This window comes from Heterodontus francisci, chromosome 9 (genome assembly GCF_036365525.1).
Source record: "Heterodontus francisci isolate sHetFra1 chromosome 9, sHetFra1.hap1, whole genome shotgun sequence".
Classification (NCBI taxonomy): Eukaryota; Metazoa; Chordata; class Chondrichthyes; order Heterodontiformes; family Heterodontidae; genus Heterodontus; species Heterodontus francisci.
The window spans coordinates 80,946,813-80,966,340 of NC_090379.1; the positions used below are offsets into that span (position 1 = coordinate 80,946,813).

At 41.9% G+C, this 19,528-nt stretch overlaps 1 protein-coding gene across 3 annotated transcripts in view; it reads right to left on the reverse strand.

The window, feature by feature from the left end:
- Positions 1–19,528, reverse strand: part of aqr (aquarius intron-binding spliceosomal factor) — an 86,312-nt gene that overhangs the window by 53,617 nt on the left and 13,167 nt on the right. For all 3 annotated transcript variants that reach the window (XM_068039379.1, XM_068039381.1, XM_068039382.1), the window contains exons 7-10: positions 15,202–15,342; positions 9,183–9,251; positions 8,832–8,932; positions 8,496–8,557 (exon numbers count right to left, since the gene is read on the reverse strand). In XM_068039379.1, the coding sequence (XP_067895480.1) occupies positions 8,496–8,557; positions 8,832–8,932; positions 9,183–9,251; positions 15,202–15,342 (373 nt within the window). The remainder of the gene's footprint in view (positions 1–8,495; positions 8,558–8,831; positions 8,933–9,182; positions 9,252–15,201; positions 15,343–19,528) is intronic.

Consider the following 19,528-nt stretch of genomic DNA (forward strand, 5'->3'; position numbering starts at 1 on the left):
AATGAGAATCATCACAAGAATAAAAAGGAGGAATTTCGAAGAAACCTGTTCTCACACAGAGATTTATTACACCATTGAAAGTTTTACGAGTGGCGACTGAGACAGATTATATCACTGCAAAAGGAATTGGATAAATATTTGAAAACAATGACTACAAAAGGGTCTGAAGCAGGGGGGCAGGGAAAGGAATTATTGCAGCTAGATGCAGTTGATGATCTAGCACTGTTACGACCGAGGTTGGAGGGATGCACTGTCTTTCTCTCGTTCCACTACTTCACTGGTCATAACATATATTTAAATATTTCACCCAGTTATGGATACAGCCAATTATATACATTATCTATAGTTTCAGAATAAAAGTCCGCCAACTAGCTTTCTTTAATAAACAAAATTATTGATTTAATATAAAACAAGACTTATTCAATAAAAATGCAAAGCTTATTAACACAGTTTGAAATAATGAAAGCATAAATATTTACCTTTCTAAAATATCTAACAGACTCGCTCACACACCGGTTAAAGAAAAAATCTGGCTCTGTAGAGATCAACTTTAAAAAAAACTACTTTGACCAAGTATTGTCAATTCTTGAAGTAAAAGGATGATATGGAATGTTCCAGATGACTTTCGGTCTGGCTTCCAGGTGACGTGGACGGCTGTCACTGGGTTCTTTCTGGAGCAGTTCTGCTCAGGCGTTGAGGAGTAGTCTTGCAGGTTTTTTGGGAGAATTACTGCATCAGTCATTTCAGCTATCACACTGGATTCTCAAGAGATTTTTCAAAACAGATGGAAAAGGAGGAGTTGGGTGGCTTCTCTCTTAGCAGACTATACCCCAACTGAACATTCAATCAGTCCACGCCCAAATCAGAAAGCCAAAACCCCTTACAACCGTAAACTTAGACAAGTGACTTCTCTGTGAACAACTCCAATAGCCGGCAAGGCTCCGTGTGTTTATTTAGTTCATTGTCTTTTCCAGTAAGTGTGTTTTTAAAAAAATCCAAAGTGTCCTTCCAGTAACCTTTTTAAAAAAAAACAAAATTCAGGCATCTTCTCAGTCTTTCAAATGAACTAATTTTCACAACCTTTTAAACACGAGTCCTCAAAAAATATTCATAATGGAAGACCCTTCATGACACCTCCACCCTTGGAGGAATGAAACGCCATTTTTAAAATGCGTTTCATTATAAAGTGTGGACAAAAAAAAGTTAAAAAATTAAAACATTTACACTCATTCTCATTCACTCTTTACCTGTAACTAATAGTTATGCCCTATATCATCTTTGTACTCAGATAACTCAGAGCGCAAAGTTAAATTCTAGACAAAGCATCAGCAATTATATTGTTTTTCCCCGCAATGTGGATAATCGTTAAGTGATAGGAGGGCTGCAATAGTAAACTCAATTGAAATAGACTGGCATTCTGGTTTTTGAATTTTTCCACAAAGGCTAAGGGTTTATGATCAGCATATATCAGTGTCTCCCTGTAGCTGTGGCAGACATATCCTTCAAAAAGCTATTAGTAAACCCAGGGTCTCTTTTTCCACTGTACAGTATCTGTTTTGGTGTCGATTTAGTTTTTTGGAAAAGTATCCCACTGGCCTTTCTATGCCCGATTCATAATTTTGCAACAAGACTGCATCAACCCCCAGCTCACCAGCATCAATTGCTACCTTGAACGGCTTAGCGAAATTTGGGGCAGCCAACACTGGTTCATTAATCAAAATTGCTTTCACCCTTTCAAAAGACGCTTGGCACGCCTCTGACCACACTACTTTGGCTTTCTTTTGTAGCACATCCGTCAGTGGATCAGCTATAGTGATGAAATTTGGTACAAACGTGCGGTAGAAACCACACAGCCCAAAAACCTCATGATTTCTCGTTTAGTCTTAGAAGCAGGGATCTCCACCAATAATTGTACCTTTGCTGTTCTTGACGATACTTGTCCTTGCCCTACTATATGCCCGAGGTAGATTACCCGTGCTTTGTCAAATTCACTTTTGGCAAGATTTACCAAATCAGCCAACTGTGATTTTCTAAACAGAGCTTCTAGTTGTTCCAAGTGTCACTGTATACCAGCATATCATCAATGTAAACCACAGTTAGCAACACTGGCTACCAATTGGTTCATTAGTCTCTGGAAAGTTGCTGGGGCCATTTTGTAGCCCGAATGGCATCACTTGGCATTGGAAAAGACTGTCTGGTGTGACAAAGGCCGATTTTCTTTAGCTCGGAGTGTGAAAGGAATCTAACAGTATCCCTTTAACAAATCTATTTTAGTAAGAAATGTGACACTGTCACTGTCAATACAGTCTTCCAAACGAGGAATTGGGTAGAAGTCTGCCTTTGTTACTGCATTAAACTTTCTGTAATCTATGCAAAATCTAGTTGAACCATCAGCGTTAGGCATAACATGACTGGGGAACTCCAGCTGCTTTGACTAGGTTCAATTAGGTGGTTTTCCAACATATATTGGATTTTTGTTTTCATCTGAACCTGTTTCTCTGGACCCAAGTGACAAGGATGCTCTCTCATAGGAGAGGATTCTCCTACATCCACATCATATACGGCTAAGATTGTACATCCTGGTTTGTCCTTACAGACTCCTTTAAATGCTGTGAGTAGCCTTGTTAGGTCTTCTCAGTGTACTGTATCAAAATATGAAAGCATCGTGTCCAATCTCCCTAACAATTCAGTGTTAGCGAACAGGATAGTACGTGGTTCAATTTGGGAATTGTCTGGGCCTCCTTCTGCCTCAACCTCACTATCCCTTTTGTCCTTCGCTGTCCTTACTACCCGACATACATGTGCTTGCTTATCCTCCTCCCGGCGGTGATGTTGTTTCAACATATTGATGTGACACAGCCGAATTGTTTTCCGGCAATCTGGGGTGTCAATCAAATAATTTACTTTACCAATCCTTTTGACTACTCTATATAAACCACTGAACCGTTCCTTCAGCGGTTCACCCTGTAAAGGCAGTGATACTAACACCTCATCCCCTGGTTGAAATGTTTGGGTCCTGGCATGCTTGTCTGCCCATTTCTTCATGGTTGTTTGGGAAGCTTCAAGGTGTTACTGAGCCACTTTGCAGGCTCTTATAAGCCACTCCTGGAACACAGATACATAATCTAACATGGAAGGTTTGTCCCTCTGTTCTAAAAACCTTTCTTTGATTAGTTTCAGAGGACCTCTTATCTCATGTTTATAAACTAATTCAAAAGGACTAAAACCAGTAGACTCATTCGGTGAATCCCTGGTGGAAAACAGAAGAAATGTCAGTGCTTTGTCCCAATCATGGGGATATTCATGACAGTATGCCCTGATCATCATTCTGAGGGTCTGATGGTACTGTTCAAAAGCCTCTTGTGTCTGTGGATGGGATGCAGAGGACTTTAACTGTATTATACCCAGATTACTCATTACTGCCTGAAAATTTTAGACAAAAGGATTGGAACCTTGATCCAACTGAATCTCAATCGGTAATCCATATCAAGTGAAGAACTGGTTTAACTTTTCTACCACTACCTTAGCAGAAATTGTTCTCAAGGGAATGGCCTCTGGGAACCAAGTAGCCATATCCACGATAGTGAGTATACATTGGTGTCCCAATTTTGTTTTGGTAAAGGTTCTACACAATCAACCACCACCAGACTAAATGGTTCCCCAAAAACTGGCATAGGAATGAGAGGTTCCGGTTTTATTGCACATTGTGGCTTTCCCACAATCTAGCACATTTTACAAAACTGCACCATTTCCTTGTGAAGACCTCGCCAGTATAAATGTTGACTTATACGTGCTTGGATCTTCCGGATCCCTACATGTCCCACCCTAGGAATTTCGTGGGCTATCCTTAATATTTCCTGGCGATACATGGGTGGTACCGCTATCTGGTGAACCATTGTGCATTCTTCGTCTGCGGATCTGTAAGGAGGTCTTCACTTCCACATCAGAATCCCACTTTTAATATAGTTGCATTCTGGAACTCCCTCTGCCTCAGCTTTGGTTTGAGCTGATTGTGCCACCTTACTTAACTCTGGATTAGCTTGCTGAGCCTTGATCAAAGAAGACATACTGAGAATTTCCTTCGGATTATCCAAATCCCACAAAAAAAGTTTCAAATAGCCAAATATCTGTCTGTGGTGCCAACTTGACCTCATGGAACTTGTTTAGCCATTGCTCAAGTCACTACACATGAAGGAAACTTCCTAGAACCTTTTCCTGCAACTACTCTGTCTCCTTGACTTCACTTGGTCTTTCCATGACTACTGGAGAAGCTACTACCTTCACTCCAGCCAAATCATTCCCCAAGAGTAGGTTAACTTAGTCTACATGCAAACTATGGAAACTCCTATAGTTACCATTCTAGACATTAGGTCACACTCCAAGTGCACCCATTACAAAGGTACAGGTATATACTCCCCGCTGATACCATTCACTAAAACCTTAGCATTCAATGCGCTCTCAGGTGGAAAAGTCATGCCTTTCCCCAGCAAAAGAGTTTGGGTGGCTCCTGTATCCCTAAGTATAACTATAGGTTTACCTGCCCACCTGAGGAATAAGGAGTTAATTTTCCTTTTGACAAGAAATCCCTGTAGTTCTCAGGTATCTTGTTCATGTCCCTCGCACACTCGGAGGCTTTTTTACTTGGCCTTACAGCTGCAGTCGGAGTTACAGCTTGATCTGTTGTACTCTCGGTCATGGCCCTGTTCTCTATATTGGTGTTGTGTACCCCAATAAGTCCCATGGGTTAGCCCCGTAACTTCCAGCAATCCATACGAAGGTATCCCACCATGTGGAAATGGAAACAATTAGTCCTCCAGATCACTCCCATCCTCAGCACTTTCCTTTCTTGCCTGAGGAGGAGATCCCGGTACGTTCCCAGCTGTCCCTTCTCGTCCCTGACTACCTGCCTTCCTTTCACCCTCCCACCTTCTATCCTTCTCGGGTTTGTGGGGGTGACGGAAAAAGGGTTTGGACTTGTGGACAAGTTCGTAATCATCAGCCATCTCAGCTGTCGGTCTGACAGGTAAAACATTCTGGTTCTCTACATGGGTTCTTACGAATGGAGGGAGTGAATTTTTAAATTCCTCCACAGAACTATTTCCCCAAGGGTCTTATACATGGCCCGCATCCACGATCAAAAGTTATTTTGCTTTCCCCTCTCAAATTCTATACAAGTCTGCCTGGGTTGCTTCCTGAGGTTCTTCCGCATCAGAACTTTCCCTGGAGTCAAGGCCACCCTTTTGTTTTAGTTACAGCCGTTTAAGCTGGTATTCCCTTTTTCTTTCCATTTATTCTCCTTCTCTTGCCTTTTCTCTCGCCTGGCTCCCTTTGAAATGCCCCTTCCCTTGCCTTTTCCCTCCCCTGAAATTCTAGCTCTAACTTCTTTCTGTCCAACTGTATCTGTGCCAGTGTTAACTTGTCTTCTTCCGATTCCAGTCGTCCCTCTGGCTTTGTCACTTCAAACTTCAGCTGTCGGGCCACTAGGCTCCTTGCTCTTGGTCTAATACCTATCTTCAAGTGCTCCACCATACTTAATAGCTCGTCAGCTGACAATCAGTTTCAGAATAAAAGTCTGCTAACCAGGTTTGTTTAATAAACAATAACATTATTGATTTATCATAAAATAAGACTTATTCAATAAAGATGCAAAGCTTAGGAACACACAGTTCGAAATATCAAAGTATAAATATCTAGCCTTCTAAAATAACCTAACACACACGCACACACACTGGTTAAAGAAAAATGAAATAACTGGCTCTGTAGAGATCAACTTTAAAAAAATACTTTGGCCAAGTATTGTCAATTCTTGAAGAAACAGGATAAGGTATGGAATGTTCCAGATGGCCTTTGGTCTGGCATCCAGGTATACGCAGACAGCTGTCACTGGGATCGGTTCTAGAGCAGTTCTGTTCAGGACACAGAGAAGTAGTCTTGTAGGCTTTTCGGGAGTTTCAGCTATCACACTGGATTCTCAGGATATTTTTCAAAACAGGTGGAAAAGGATGAGTTGGGTGGCTTCTCTCTTAGCAGATGATACCCCAAATGAACATTCAAACAGTTCAAGCCCCAAAACAGAAAGCCAAAACACCTGACAACCATAAACCTAGACATGAGACTTCTCTATAAACAACTCCAATAGCCAGCAACGCTCCTTATATTTATTTAGTTCATTGGATTTTTTTTTTTTTTTTAAATGCTTACTGGAAGAGACAAAGTGTCCCTCCTTTTAAAAAAAAACAAAATCCAGGCATCTTCTCAGTCTTTCAAATGAACCAATTTTCACAATCTTTTAAACACGAGTACTCAAAAAATATTAATAATCGAAGCACCTTCATGACAACATTGGCACAGATACAAAGGGCCAAAGGGCTTCCATGTGTGCTGTAAATTCTAAGATTTCTAACACCATTACAGGAATGCTCACCTTCAGAACTTTAATGTTGATTGCTATGAAATAATAAATTTGATTTTTTTTTTAAAAGTAAAACTATGAGTGATATCTCCAAGTTTGTATGGAATAAACCTTTAATAAAATCTTCATTCTGTAAAGACTAAAATATAATTTCCCATCATCCAAAGCCCACACCATTACAGCACAGTGGCAAAAAGGTATGACATAACCTCAAGAGTTTCAAACCATAAATGACCTATATATAGAGTCATAATGGCACAAGGAGGCCAATCGGCTCATTGAGTCCATGCCACTCTCTGTAGAGCCAGCCGTTCGGTACATATCACATTTCTCCTTCACCTGATAAGACTGGTATATAAGCAAAGACATTTGCTGCAGACTAACTTTTGATTGAGGCAGCGTAAAACTTTTATTGGATTAAACTAAACAATTTCAATGTTGATCAGTTCGATTTTGAATTTTACTACCCGGTATCTAAACTAAAAATGAATGTTTTATTATAAATAGAATTAAAAGCAGATAATTTAATCGAACAGTCAATAGCCAAGAAAATAAATCATGGCAATCAGAGATCTATATAAAATGTTGTTAAACACTCAACTGTCTGCATCTAATATATATTACTTTTAAAGTTGAATTTTGAAGCTTAGGATAAGGGAGGGCTGAAAATTACAATTCAATCCAATATACAAGGTAAATACATAATTCAGCAAAAAAAATGCAAAACTGGAATAACTACAGGTTAACATTTTCTCAAATTTCATGTGTAAAATGTATAATAACACGTTACCGCAGCAATTAAAAAAAACACAGAGGCACTGAACTATGCTAGGAGTTGGGATTCAGTATTTCCATCAAATACTTGCATGGTAATAAGCAAAAATTACCAGTATGTCATCATCATAAAATGGAAACTACTGAAATGTTAAAACTGGACCCAAAATTCTGATGGTGTCATCAGAACTAAGGTGATCTCAGATCCATGATCCAGCACAAGTGGTGAGCGATCACCTTCATGATACTGTCCTCTCTACTGCTCATGTGACTTGCCCAGTCAGTTCCCTCAGTTACCTGCTCGAGTAGGTTCTAGGATATGGAACCAGGCTACTCATGTACCTGCAGTAGTGTCACAATCTAGAATCTCTCAGGACTCAGAAGCCACGAGAAGGGAACTACCTTATCCCCAAGAAGTTCATAATAGCAGCATGTAGTCAAGCACCACTCGGGTCTCTGGCCCTCATTCATCACATCGGCACCAGCACCATCAGGACAGATTTAAGAACAGCACAGAGGGCAACCAAGGATGGACACAGTGGTAATATGAAGCAAGCTATATGTGCACAGAGAGATATGAAGACCAGTGTTCTGAATTATGTGTTGTTGAGAGGATGTTTAGAGGTCAGTTTGCAATGGGAGACAAGATTGACTATGTTTGCTTAAGTAGATTTCTCCAAGGGAGTCCACAGACTTTGTTGAAAAGGTATTTCATAACTGGTCTTCTCCTTTCGTGCAGTCATATCTTAAGTGCTTCTCTCTTTTCCTCCCTTTTAAAGGCACATATGGGAATGCTCATAAGTCAACCCTGCAGTTCGAGCTGCATGATAGAAAGATGGGAAGACTTTCCTGCCTGAAACCTCTAAAAGGCAGCTTTCAGACCATTCCTTATTTGCACAGTTACAAAAATATTTTTCTAATTTGCTTCATTCAAAGCTGATATTTCATACAAAACCTGTGAACGCAATCACTTTCTGATTTAACAAGTCATAATGGTAACATACCCCTCTTTTCTGCAGGTTTAACTCAAGTCAGGTGCAATTCTGGGGTAAATGGCAGAATTTCAGGGATGGTTGGTTTTGCTCTGACGTTCCTGTTATTAACATAACACCACTCTGGAGGCAGGCACTTAGCCTGCCAACAACCAATTCTACCACAATTTATTGTGCTGCTGACTTGGCGCCCCAAATTTCTGTCCCCTACACCAGAACTACAACTTTTCTCGAAACACAGAAAATCAGTATTTTGGGCCCACTGTTAACAGTTTATGGAATGGCAGTCAAGAGAGACAATAACAAAAGGTGCTTACCTTTTAACACGCCAAAGAATTTTCTGATCAGACGAGAAAGGAATTGCTTTTCTTGATCTGCCCTTTAGGTTAAGAAACAAAGATAATGTTAGCATAGAATTTGCAGTGCAACATAAAGTGAGTTCACAAAATAGTATTTTCTCAAAATAAACTTTGGCCTCCCCAAAAAGGTAACTCAGAACAAAGTCCAGTGAAGAATATGCAATATTTGAGGATACAGTAGCTATGTTTTTATCAAGCAGCATGAACAAACAGAGAATCACTAAGACTATACTGATCACAAAATTATAGAATGGATAGTCCAGAACTCGCAACTGGAGACTACAATAGACTTACTGTTCTGCAGATTTTTCATCCATTTTCTCTTCCTTTTTTTTAATTAGGTTCCAGAACTTCCTCAGCTTTGGTGTCTTTTTCAGTTCATGTTCAAGTCGTGACTGATAAAAATACAGATTTAATATTAACAGACAGTTTAACAATCAGTGACACCTTAGTCAGGAATCTTGTCCTAGTCCCATATTTCAATGAACGAAGCCTATAATTATGCCAAATATATGACTATGTACTTCAGGCAATGGAATAGTTTTTGCTCAAAGATAATAAACCTCAAAGAAACTTCTCAGCAAGTTCATGTCACTAATCTGTATTAATTTTTTTATGTAGACTTTAAATGGTCACTGAACTTACCGAAAGCAGACACGTCCACATTGGCAGAGAGATAAGCCGCTGCACCTGTTCTCGAATTAGATCCACTTCCTGTTAGAGGACAACAAAGTATTTCACAGGCTGAAATCATTTTCACAAACAATACCATTTACACTGATGGAAACAATGCTTTCAAGACTAATTCATTGGCAAGTAAATGCTAATTTTATTGCAATATTATGAGCCCCAATTCCAGAAAAAATTACTTTGGGAAATATGAAAGGGAACATGATCAATCCAATCCTACTGTTGCCATATCTCCTTTAAAACTCAATTATATTATAAAATAAGACTTTGCCCAAGAAAAAGAACCAGTTTAGTGGATAATAGAGAATGAAAATCTTCATGAATACTCCTTCTAAAGTTTTATGCATTACTTAACTATAGTCAAATTGGTTAACATGATGCTCAATTCTTGTCTGCCAAATAGACCACCATAGAAAATAAATTTAAAGTTAATATGCTCAGCTGAGGCCCTCTTGTGGCACAGTACAGTATTAACCTCACTCAAAACTTAAGGGGATCAAAAATGAAAATATTTGTATGTTTTGCAGTTAAATTTTTCATGAATAAAACCAATATCAAAATTATACAAAACACAAGTGAAATTAAAATTCAAGCAGTTTGGAGCCATATTTTTCACTATCACAGTACACAAACAGCAAGATAGGAAAAAGCAAACTAGTCAGTTTCTAATTAATTGATCCAGTCTCTCAAAAGTCAGACCAACTGGGTCATTTCTGCTGAGAAATAAAACCAACTAAAAACCATGACGCAAAGTGTTGGACCTCCTGGACAGTTACATATTGCATATCTTGGGGAGTTAAGGATTCAAAGTTGACCTTCTTTCTACCTCGGAGCAGCAGGTTTTCTAAGAGAGACAGAATGGTTTTGAAGTGTCGTGAGCAGAATGTATAATTTGTCTTCTGTTGTTTGAAGTGCTTGTGTAAGGAGATAAATAACAGCAATGACGTCAGCCATGAGTGATTAAAGAGTAAGTTAAGTGTAACTTAAGGGAATAAACATAGGTAGAGTTATTCACTAGCTATAGTATAGAAAACTAATGGTTGATAAGCCTGTTCTTAAAAGAGGCTGGGAACAGTTCAATCACGAAGTCTTGTTTGAGGGAAGTAGCTTTGAGGTAGCTGGGTGACCGTCAGGGGAGGGAAAGGGAATAGGCGCACAGTGCAGGGATCCCCTGTGGCCGTTCCCCTCAATAATACATATACCGTTTTGGATACGGTTGGGGGGGGACGACCTACCAGAGGAAAGCCACAGTGGCCAGGTCTCTGGCACTGAGCCTGGCTCAGAAGGGAAGGGGGGAGTATAGGAGAGCGATAGTGATAGGAGATTCAATGGTTAGAGGAACAGACAGGAGATTCTGTGGTCGCAAAAGAGACTCCCGGATGGTATGTTGCCTCCCGGGTGCTAGGGTCAGGGATGTCTCGGATTGAGTCCACAGGATTCTTAAGGGGGGAGGGGGAGCAACCAGAGGTCGTGGTACATATCGGTACCAATGACATAGCTAGGAAAAGGGATGAGGACCTGAAAAGCGAATATAGGGAGTTAGGTTGGAAGCTGAAAGGCAGGACGAGCAGAGTAGTAATCTCAGGATTGTTACAGGTGCCACGTGCTAGTGAGGCTAGAAACAGGGAGCAAGTGCAGCTGAACATGTGGCTACAGAACTGGTGTAGGAGGGAGGGATTCAGATATGTGGATCATTGGGATACCTTCTGGGGAAGGTGGGACCTGTACAAGAAGGACGGGTTGCATCTGAACTGGAGGGGCACCAATATCCTGGGCGGGAGGTTTGCTAGAGCTCTTCGGGAGGGTTTAAACTAGTTTGGCAGGGGGATGGGAACCGGAGCTACGGATCAGTGGATGGGGTAGCTGTTGAACAGGCAGATACCGAGTGCAGAAAGTCTGTGAGGAAGGTTAGACAATTGACACGACAAAGTTGCAGCCAGTATGATGGATTGAAGTGTGTCTATTTTAATGCAAGAAGTGTCAGAAATAAGGGTGATGAACTTAGAGCATGGATCAGTACTTGGAGCTACGATGTTGTGGCCATTACGGAGACGTGGATATCACAGGGGCAGGAATGGATGTTCCGGGGTTTAGATGTTTCAAAAGGAATAGGGAGGGAGGTAAAAGAGGTGGGGGAGTGGCATTGCTAATCAGGGATAGTATCACAGCTGCAGAAAGGGAGGTCGTCGAGGAGGGTTTGTCTACTGAGTCATTATGGGTGGAAGTCAAACAGGAAAGGAGCAGTCACTTCGTTGGGAGTTTTCTATAGACCCCCCAATAGCAACAGAGACACGGAGGAACAGATTGGGAGGCAAATTTTGGAAAGGTGCAGAAGTAACAGGGTTGTTGTCATGGGTGACTTCAACTTCCCTAATATTGATTGGAACCTCCTTAGTGCAAATAGTTTGGATGGAGCAGTTTTTGTCAGGTGTGTCCAGGAAGGTTTCCTGACTCAATATGTAGATAGGCCGACTAGAGGGGAGGCTATGTTGGACTTGGTGCTTGGCAACGAACCAGGCCAGGTGGCAGATCTCTCGGTGGGAGAACATTTTGGTGATAGCGATCACAACTCCCTGACCTTTACTATAGTCATGGAGAGGGACAGGAGCAGACGGGATGGGAAAATATTTAATTGGGGGAGGGGGAATTACAATGCTATTAGGCAGGAGCTGGGGAGCATAAACTGGGAACAGATGTTCTCAGGGAAACGCACAACAGAAATGTGGAGGTTGTTTAGGGAGCACTTGCTGCGACTGCTGGATAGGTCTGTCCCGATGAGGCAAGGAAGGGATGGTAGGGTGAAGGAACCTTGGATGACAAGAGATGTGGAACAGCTAGTCAAGAGGAAGAAGGAAGCTTACTTAAGGTTGAGGAAGCAAGGATCAGACAGGGCTCCAGAGGGTTACAAGGTAGCCAGGAAGGAACTGAAGAATGGACTTAGGAGAGCTAGAAGGGGACATGAAAAAGTGTTGGCGGGTAGGATTAAGGAAAATCCCAAGGCGTTCTACACTTATGTGAGGAACAAGAGGATGGCCAGAGTGAGGGTAGGGCTGATAATGATAGGGGAGGGAACTTGTGCCTGGAGTCGGAGGAGGTAGGGGAGGTCCGAAATGAATACTTTGCTTCAGTATTCACTAGTGAGAGGAACCTGGTCGTTTGTGAGGACAGCGTGGAACAGGCTGATATGCTCAAACAGGTTGAGGTGAAGAGGGAGGATGTGCTGGAAATTTTGAATGATATGAGGACAGATAAGTCCCCGGGGCCAGACGGGATATACCCAAGGATATTACGGGAAGCGAGGGAAGAGATTGCTGCGCCTTTGGCGATGATTTTTGCGTCCTCACTGTCCACTGGAGTAGTACCGGATGATTGGAGGGTGGCAAATGTTGTTCCCTTGTTCAAGAAAGGGATTAGTGATAACTCTGGGAATTATAGATCAGTCAGTCTTACGTCGGTAGTGGGCAAATTATTGGAGAGGATTCTGAGAGACAGGATTTATGATTATTTGGAAAAGCATGGTTTGATTAAAGACAGTCAGCATGGCTTTGTGAGGGGCAAGTCATGCCTCACAAGCCTTATTGAATTCTTTGAAGATGTGACAAAACACATTGATGAAGGAAGAGCAGTGGATGTGATGTATATGGATTTTAGCAAGGCGTTTGATAAGGTTCCCCATGGTAGGCTCATTCAGAAAGTGAGGAGGCATGGGATACAGGGGAAGTTGGCTGTCTGGATACAAAATTGGCTATCCCATAGAAGATGGAAAGTATTCAGCCTGGAGCTCGGTGACCAGTGGTGTTCCGCAGGGATCTGTTCTGGGACCTCTGCTCTTTGTGATTTTTATAAATGACTTGGATGAGGAAGTGGAAGGCTGGGTTAGCAAGTTTGCCGATGACACGAAGGTTGCTGGAGTTGTGGATGGTGTGGAAGGCTGTTGTAGGTTGCAACGGGACATTGACAGGATGTAGAGCTGGGCTGAGAAGTGGCAGATGGAGTTCAACCTGGAAAAGTGTGAAGTGATTCATTTTGGAAGGTCGAATTTGAATGCAGAATACAGGCTTAAAGACAGGATTCTTGGTAGTGTGGAGGAACAGAGGGATCTTGGGGTCCATGTCCATAGATCGCTCAAAGTTGCCACCCAAGTTGATAGGGTTGTTAAGAAGGCGTATGGTGTGTTGGCTTTCATTAACAGGGGGATTGAGTTTAAGAGCCGCGAGGTTATGCTGCAGCTCTATAAGGCCCTGGTTCGACCACACTTGGAATACTGTGTTCAGTTCTGGTCGCCTCAGGATAGGAAGGACGTGGAAGCTTTCGAGAGGGTGCAGAGGAGATTTACCAGGATGCTGCCTGGACTGGAGGGCATGTCTTACGAAGAAAGGTTGAGGGAGCTAGGGCTTTTCTCATTGGAGCGAAGAAGGATGAGAGGTGACTTGATAGAGGGGTACAAGATGATGAGCGGCATAGATAGAGTGGATAGCCAGAGACTTTTTCCCAGGGTGGAAAGGGCTATCACCAGGGGGCATAATTTTAAGGTGATTGGAGGAAGGTTTCGGGGAGATCTCAGAGGTAGGTTCTTTACACAGAGAGTGGTGGGTGCGTGGAATGCGCTGCCAGTGGTGGTGGTAGAAGCAGATACATTAGGGACATTTAAGCGACTCTTGGATAGGTACATGGATGATAGTAGAATGAAGGGTAGGTAGTTAATTTGATCTTCGAGTAGGTTAAAGGTTCGGCACAACATCGTGGGCCGAAGGGCCTGTACTGTGCTGTCCTGTTCTATGTTCTAACTACAACTGCTTAGATGAATAGTCTGTCTTCGAAAGATTTGGAAAAACATATGTCATGAGGTCTTATCTGTGACATGCACCTTTGAGGTAGGTGGAATATAGTGTATAAAGGAGCATGGTTTCCAATGATTCTTCAGAGGGCACAAAAGATACGGAAACTAAAAAACTGTTCTTTCTGTATACAATTGAGCTGATCAATGTGCTGTGTATCAACAGCTACAGAAAATTATCTAAAATGCTAATGGAATACTGGCCTTTATATCTAGAGGACTAGAATACAAGGGAGTAGAAATCATGCTTCAGCTATATAAAGCACTGGTTAGACCACACCTGGAGTACTATGAGCAGTTCTGGGCACCACACCTTAGGTAGGATATATTGGCATTGGAGGGAGTGCACTATAGATTTATCAGAATGATACTGGACTCCAAGGGTTAAATTAAGAGGAGAGATTGCTAAGGTTGTATTCCCTGAAATTTAGATGGTTAAGGGGTGATTTGATCGAAGTTTTCAAGATATTAAGGGGAACAGACAAGGTAGAGAGAAACTATTTCTACTGGTTTGGGAGTTTAGGACTAGGGGACATAGTCTAAAAATTAGAGCCAGACCTTTCAGGAGTGAAATTAGGAAACACTTCACACAAAGGGTGGTAGAAGTTTGGAACACTTCCACAAAGTGCAATTGATGCCAAATCAATTGTAAATTTCAATTCTGAGTTTGATAGAGTTTTGTTGCCCAATGGCATTAAAGCATATGGAGAAAAGGCAGGTATATGGAGTTAGGTTACAGATCAGCCATGATTCCACTGAATGGCGGAATATGCTTGAAAGGCTAAATGGCTACTCCTGTTCCTACGTTATATAAATGTAAGGCGCGAGTCCTGATTAAAAATGATACTTGATAATTGACTGATGGGAGCGTAGTGAATTGAGGAGTTTCTGAGGCTTGACTGGCGTGTCGGAACAGGCCTGAGGGGCTAAATGGTCTACTCCTGTTCCAGCCTGAGGGGCTAAATGGTCTACTCCTGTTCCTATCAATAAAGTCTGTCCAATATACTACACTACAAGGTGTCTCATGCTTACTCGAAACAATTTGTTATGAACCAGAGGAGGGAGGAAGTTGACTGCTAACACAAGTATTGTGATATGAAGAACTGAACATATTCAATTTATTAAGGTCATACTTACCAAGCTGTTGAAGCAGTGATCAAGAAAGACCAGGAGGACAGTCTGTTCTCGCAGTGTAAGATTTTTACTTTCTTCAGCAAGAGATGCAGTCAAAATACACTTAAAAAAATAGGGAAAGTGTTCGGGCTTCTGTGTAAATGTCTAAAATAAAAAGTGCACAAGACATTTCATTAGATCAAGGGAAAGGGAATAAACTATGTTAAACAGTATCTGCGAAAGAAGTTTATGAACTCCAGTGTAAAACAATTCCCGTCGTACGTTGTAGATTATAGAAAGCTGCCAAGAGCAACTATTGGACCAGATTTTATGATTATGATCAAATGCAGCTTCCAAAAGATGCCGTTTGTGAGATTTGCCAAAATTATTTCCAAATGTTCGCCATTTTCAATATGTAGGACTGAAATTTCAGGAGCCATATCTGAAGTTCTGGGATTTTTATTTTGTCTTTACATTTTGCATATGCTCTTCGAATTCAGTTCACATTAGGGGGGAGGCGGTGGCATAGTGGTCAAGTCATTGGATTAGTAATGAGAGGCCTAGGCTACTGTGTTGGGGACATGGGTTTGAATTCCACTATGGCAGATGGTAAAATGTGAATTCATTTAGTAAAAATCTGCAATTAAAAGCTAGGTGATCATGAAACCATTGTCGATTGTTGTAAAAACCCATCTGGTTCACTAAAGTCCTTTCTGGCCGACATGTGACTCCAGACCCACAGCTATATGGGTGACTCTTAACTGCCCTCTGAAATGGCCTAGCAAGCCACTCAGTTGTATCAAACCGCTACAAAGCCTAATAAAAGGAATGAAACTGGATGGACCACCGGCATCGACCCAGGCACTGGAAACAATAAAGGCGCACTCAGCCCCGTCAATCCCAGGTAGCAACGACCATAATATGACTGAATTTTACGTTCAGTTTGAGGGAGAGAAGAGTGGGTCTAAGCTAGTATTTTAAACCTAAATAAGGGTAATTATGAGGGCATGAAAGCAGAGCTAGCTAAAGTGAACTGGCAAATCAGGTTAAGAGATAGATCAATAGAGATGCAGTGGCAGACATTTAAGGGGATATTTCAGAATACACAGAATAGATACATTTCAACGAGAAAGAAAAATTCCAAGGGTGGGACCCACCATCCGTGGTTAACTAAAACTGTTAAAGTTAGCATCAAACTTAAAGAAAAAGTCTATAATTGCGCAAAGGTGGGAGGCAGCTAAGAAGATTGGACAGAATATAAAATACAGCAAAGAAGGACTAAAAGATTGATAAGGAAGGTAAAATTAGAGTACAAGAGAAAGCTAGCTAGAAATATAAAGACAGATAGTAAGAGTTTCTATAGATATTTAAAAAAAAGTTAAAGTGAACATTGGTCCTATAAAAATTAAGTCTGAGGAATTAATAATGGATAATAAGGAGATGGCAGATGAATTGAACAGATATTTCGCATCAGTCTTCACTACTGATGATACAAGTAACATCCCAGTATGAGCTGTAAGTCAGGAAATGGAAAGGAGGGAGGAACTCAAGAAAATTAAAATCACCAGGGAAGTGGTACTGAACAAATTGTTGGAGCTGCGAGCTGACAAGTCCCCGGGTCCCGATGGACTTCATCCTAGGGTGTTAAAAGAAGTGGCTAGTGAGATAGTTGATGTATTAGTATTAATTTTTCTAAATTCCCTAGATTCGGGGAAGGTTCTGTTAGATTGGAAAATAGCGACTGTCACTCCTCTATTCCAAAAGGCAGGGAGACAGAAAACAGGAAACTCCAGGCCTGTTAGCTTAACATCTGTCATAGAGAAAATGTTAGAAGCTATTATTAAAGATGGTATAGCAGGGCATTTAGAAAAATTCAAGGTAATCAGTCAGAATCAACATGGTTTTGTGAAAGGGAAATCATGTTAAACCAATTTATTGGAGTTCTTTGAGGGAGTTACATGTACTGTGGATAAAGGGGAACTGGTGGATGTATTGTACTAAGATTTCCAGAAGGCATTTGATAAGGTGCCACATCAAAGGTTATTGCAGAAAATAAAAGTTCATGGTGTAGGAGGTAACATATTGGCATGGATGGAAGATTGGTTAACTAAGAGGAAACAGAGAGTAGGAATAAATGGGTAATTTTCTGGTTGGCAAGATGTAACGAGTGGTGTGCCACAGGGATCAGAGCAGGGGCCTCAACTTTTTACAATTCATATAAATGACCTAGATGAAGGGACCGAAGGTATGGTTGCTAAATTTGCTGATGACACAAAGATAGGTAGGAAAGTAACTTCTGAAGAGGACATAAGGCGGCTACAAAGGGATATAGATAGGTTAAGTGAGTGCGCAAAGACCTGTCAAATGGAGTATAATGTGGGACAGTGGGAAATTGTCCACTTTGGCATGAAAAATAAAAAAGCATATTATCTAAATGGTAATAGATTGCAGAGCTCTGAGATGCAGAGGGATCTGGGTGTCCTGGTGCATGAATTGCAAAAGGTTAGTATGCAGGTACAGCACATAATTAGGGAAGCAAATAGAATGTTATCGTTTATCGCGTGGGAAATTGAATACAAAAGTAGGGAGGTTATGCTTCAGCTTTCCAGGGCATTGGTGAGACCACATCTGGAGTACTGTGTACAGTACTGGTCTCCTTATTTAAGGAAGGATGTAAATGCATTGGAGGCAGTACAGAGAAGGTTTACTAGACTAATACCTGGAATTGGTGGCCTGTTTTACAAGGAAAGATTGGACAGGCTAGGCTTGTATCCACTGGAGTTTAGAAGAGTAAGAGGCGACTTGATTGAAACATAAAAGATTCTGAGGGGTCTTGACAGGGCGGATGTGGAAAGGATGTTTCCAGTCGTGGGAAAATCTAGAACTGGGGTCACTGTTCAAAAATAAGGGGTCGCCCATTTAAGACAGAGATGAGGAGACATTTTTTCTCTCAGAGGGTCATGAGTCTTTGGAATTCTCTTCTTCAAAAGGCAGTGAAAGTAGAGTCTTTGAATATTTTTAAGGTAGAGCTAGATAGAGTCTTGATAAGCAAAGGGGTGGAAGGTTATCGGGGGGGGGGGGTAGGTGGAAATGTGGAGCAATCAGTTCTGCCATGAACTCACTGAATGGTGGAGCAGGCTCGAGAGGTCGAGTGGCCTACTCCTGCTCCTAATTCGTACGTTTGTATGCAAAGCCCTCCTTACTAACATCTGGGGCTTGTGCCAAAATTGGGAGACTAGTCAAGCAACAGCCTAACATAGTTATACTCACGGAATCATAACTTAGAGACAATGTTCCTGACACCACCATCACCGAGTATATCCTGTCCCACCAGTGGGACAGACCCAGCAGAGGTAGCGGCACAGTGGTATACAGACAGGAGGGAGTTGCCCTGGGAGCCCTCAATATTGACTCCCCAAGTCATCTTATGGCATTAGGTCAAACATGGGGAAGGAAACCTCTTGCTGATTAGCACCTACCGCCCCTCGTCGGCTGATGAATCAGTGCTTCTCCATATTGAATACCAATTGGAAGAAGCACAAAATGTAATCTGGGTGGAGGACTTCAATGTCCATCACCAACAGTGGCTCGGTAGCACCACTACTGACCAAGCTGGCCGAGTCCTAAAAGATATAGATGCTATACTGGGTCTGTGGCAGCTGGTGAGGGTACCAACAAGAGGGAAAAATCTACTTGACCTCGTCCTCACCAATCTACCTGTCGCAGATGCATCTGCCCATGACAGTATTGGCAGGAGTGACCACCGCACAGTCCTTGTGGAGACTAAGTCCCGTCTTCACATTGAGGATACCCAGCATCGTGTTGTGTGGCACTATCACCGTGCTAAATGGAACAGATTTCGAACAGATCTAGCAACTCAAAACTGGGCATCCATGAGGCGCTATGCGCCATCAGCAGCAGCAGAATTGTATTCAACCACAATCTGTAACCTCATGGCCCAGCATATCCCCCACTATACCAATACATTGAACCAGCATTTGTCCCCTGGCTTAATGAGGAGTGCAGGAGGGCATTCCAGGAGCTTCACCAGGCATACCTAAAAATGAGGTGTTAGCTTGGTGAAGCTACAACACAGGACTACTTGCATGCCAAACAGCAGAAGCAGCATGCGCTAGACGCTAGACAGGGCTAAGTGATCCCACAAACAACGGACCAGATCTAAGCTCTGCAGTCCTGCCACATTCAGTTGTGAATGCTGGTGGACAATTAAACAACAGGAGGAGGCTCCACAAATATCCCCATCCTCAACGATGTGGGTGCCCAGCACATCAGTGCAAAAGACAAGGCTGAAGCATTTGCATCTATCTTCAGCCAGAAGTGCCGAGTGGAT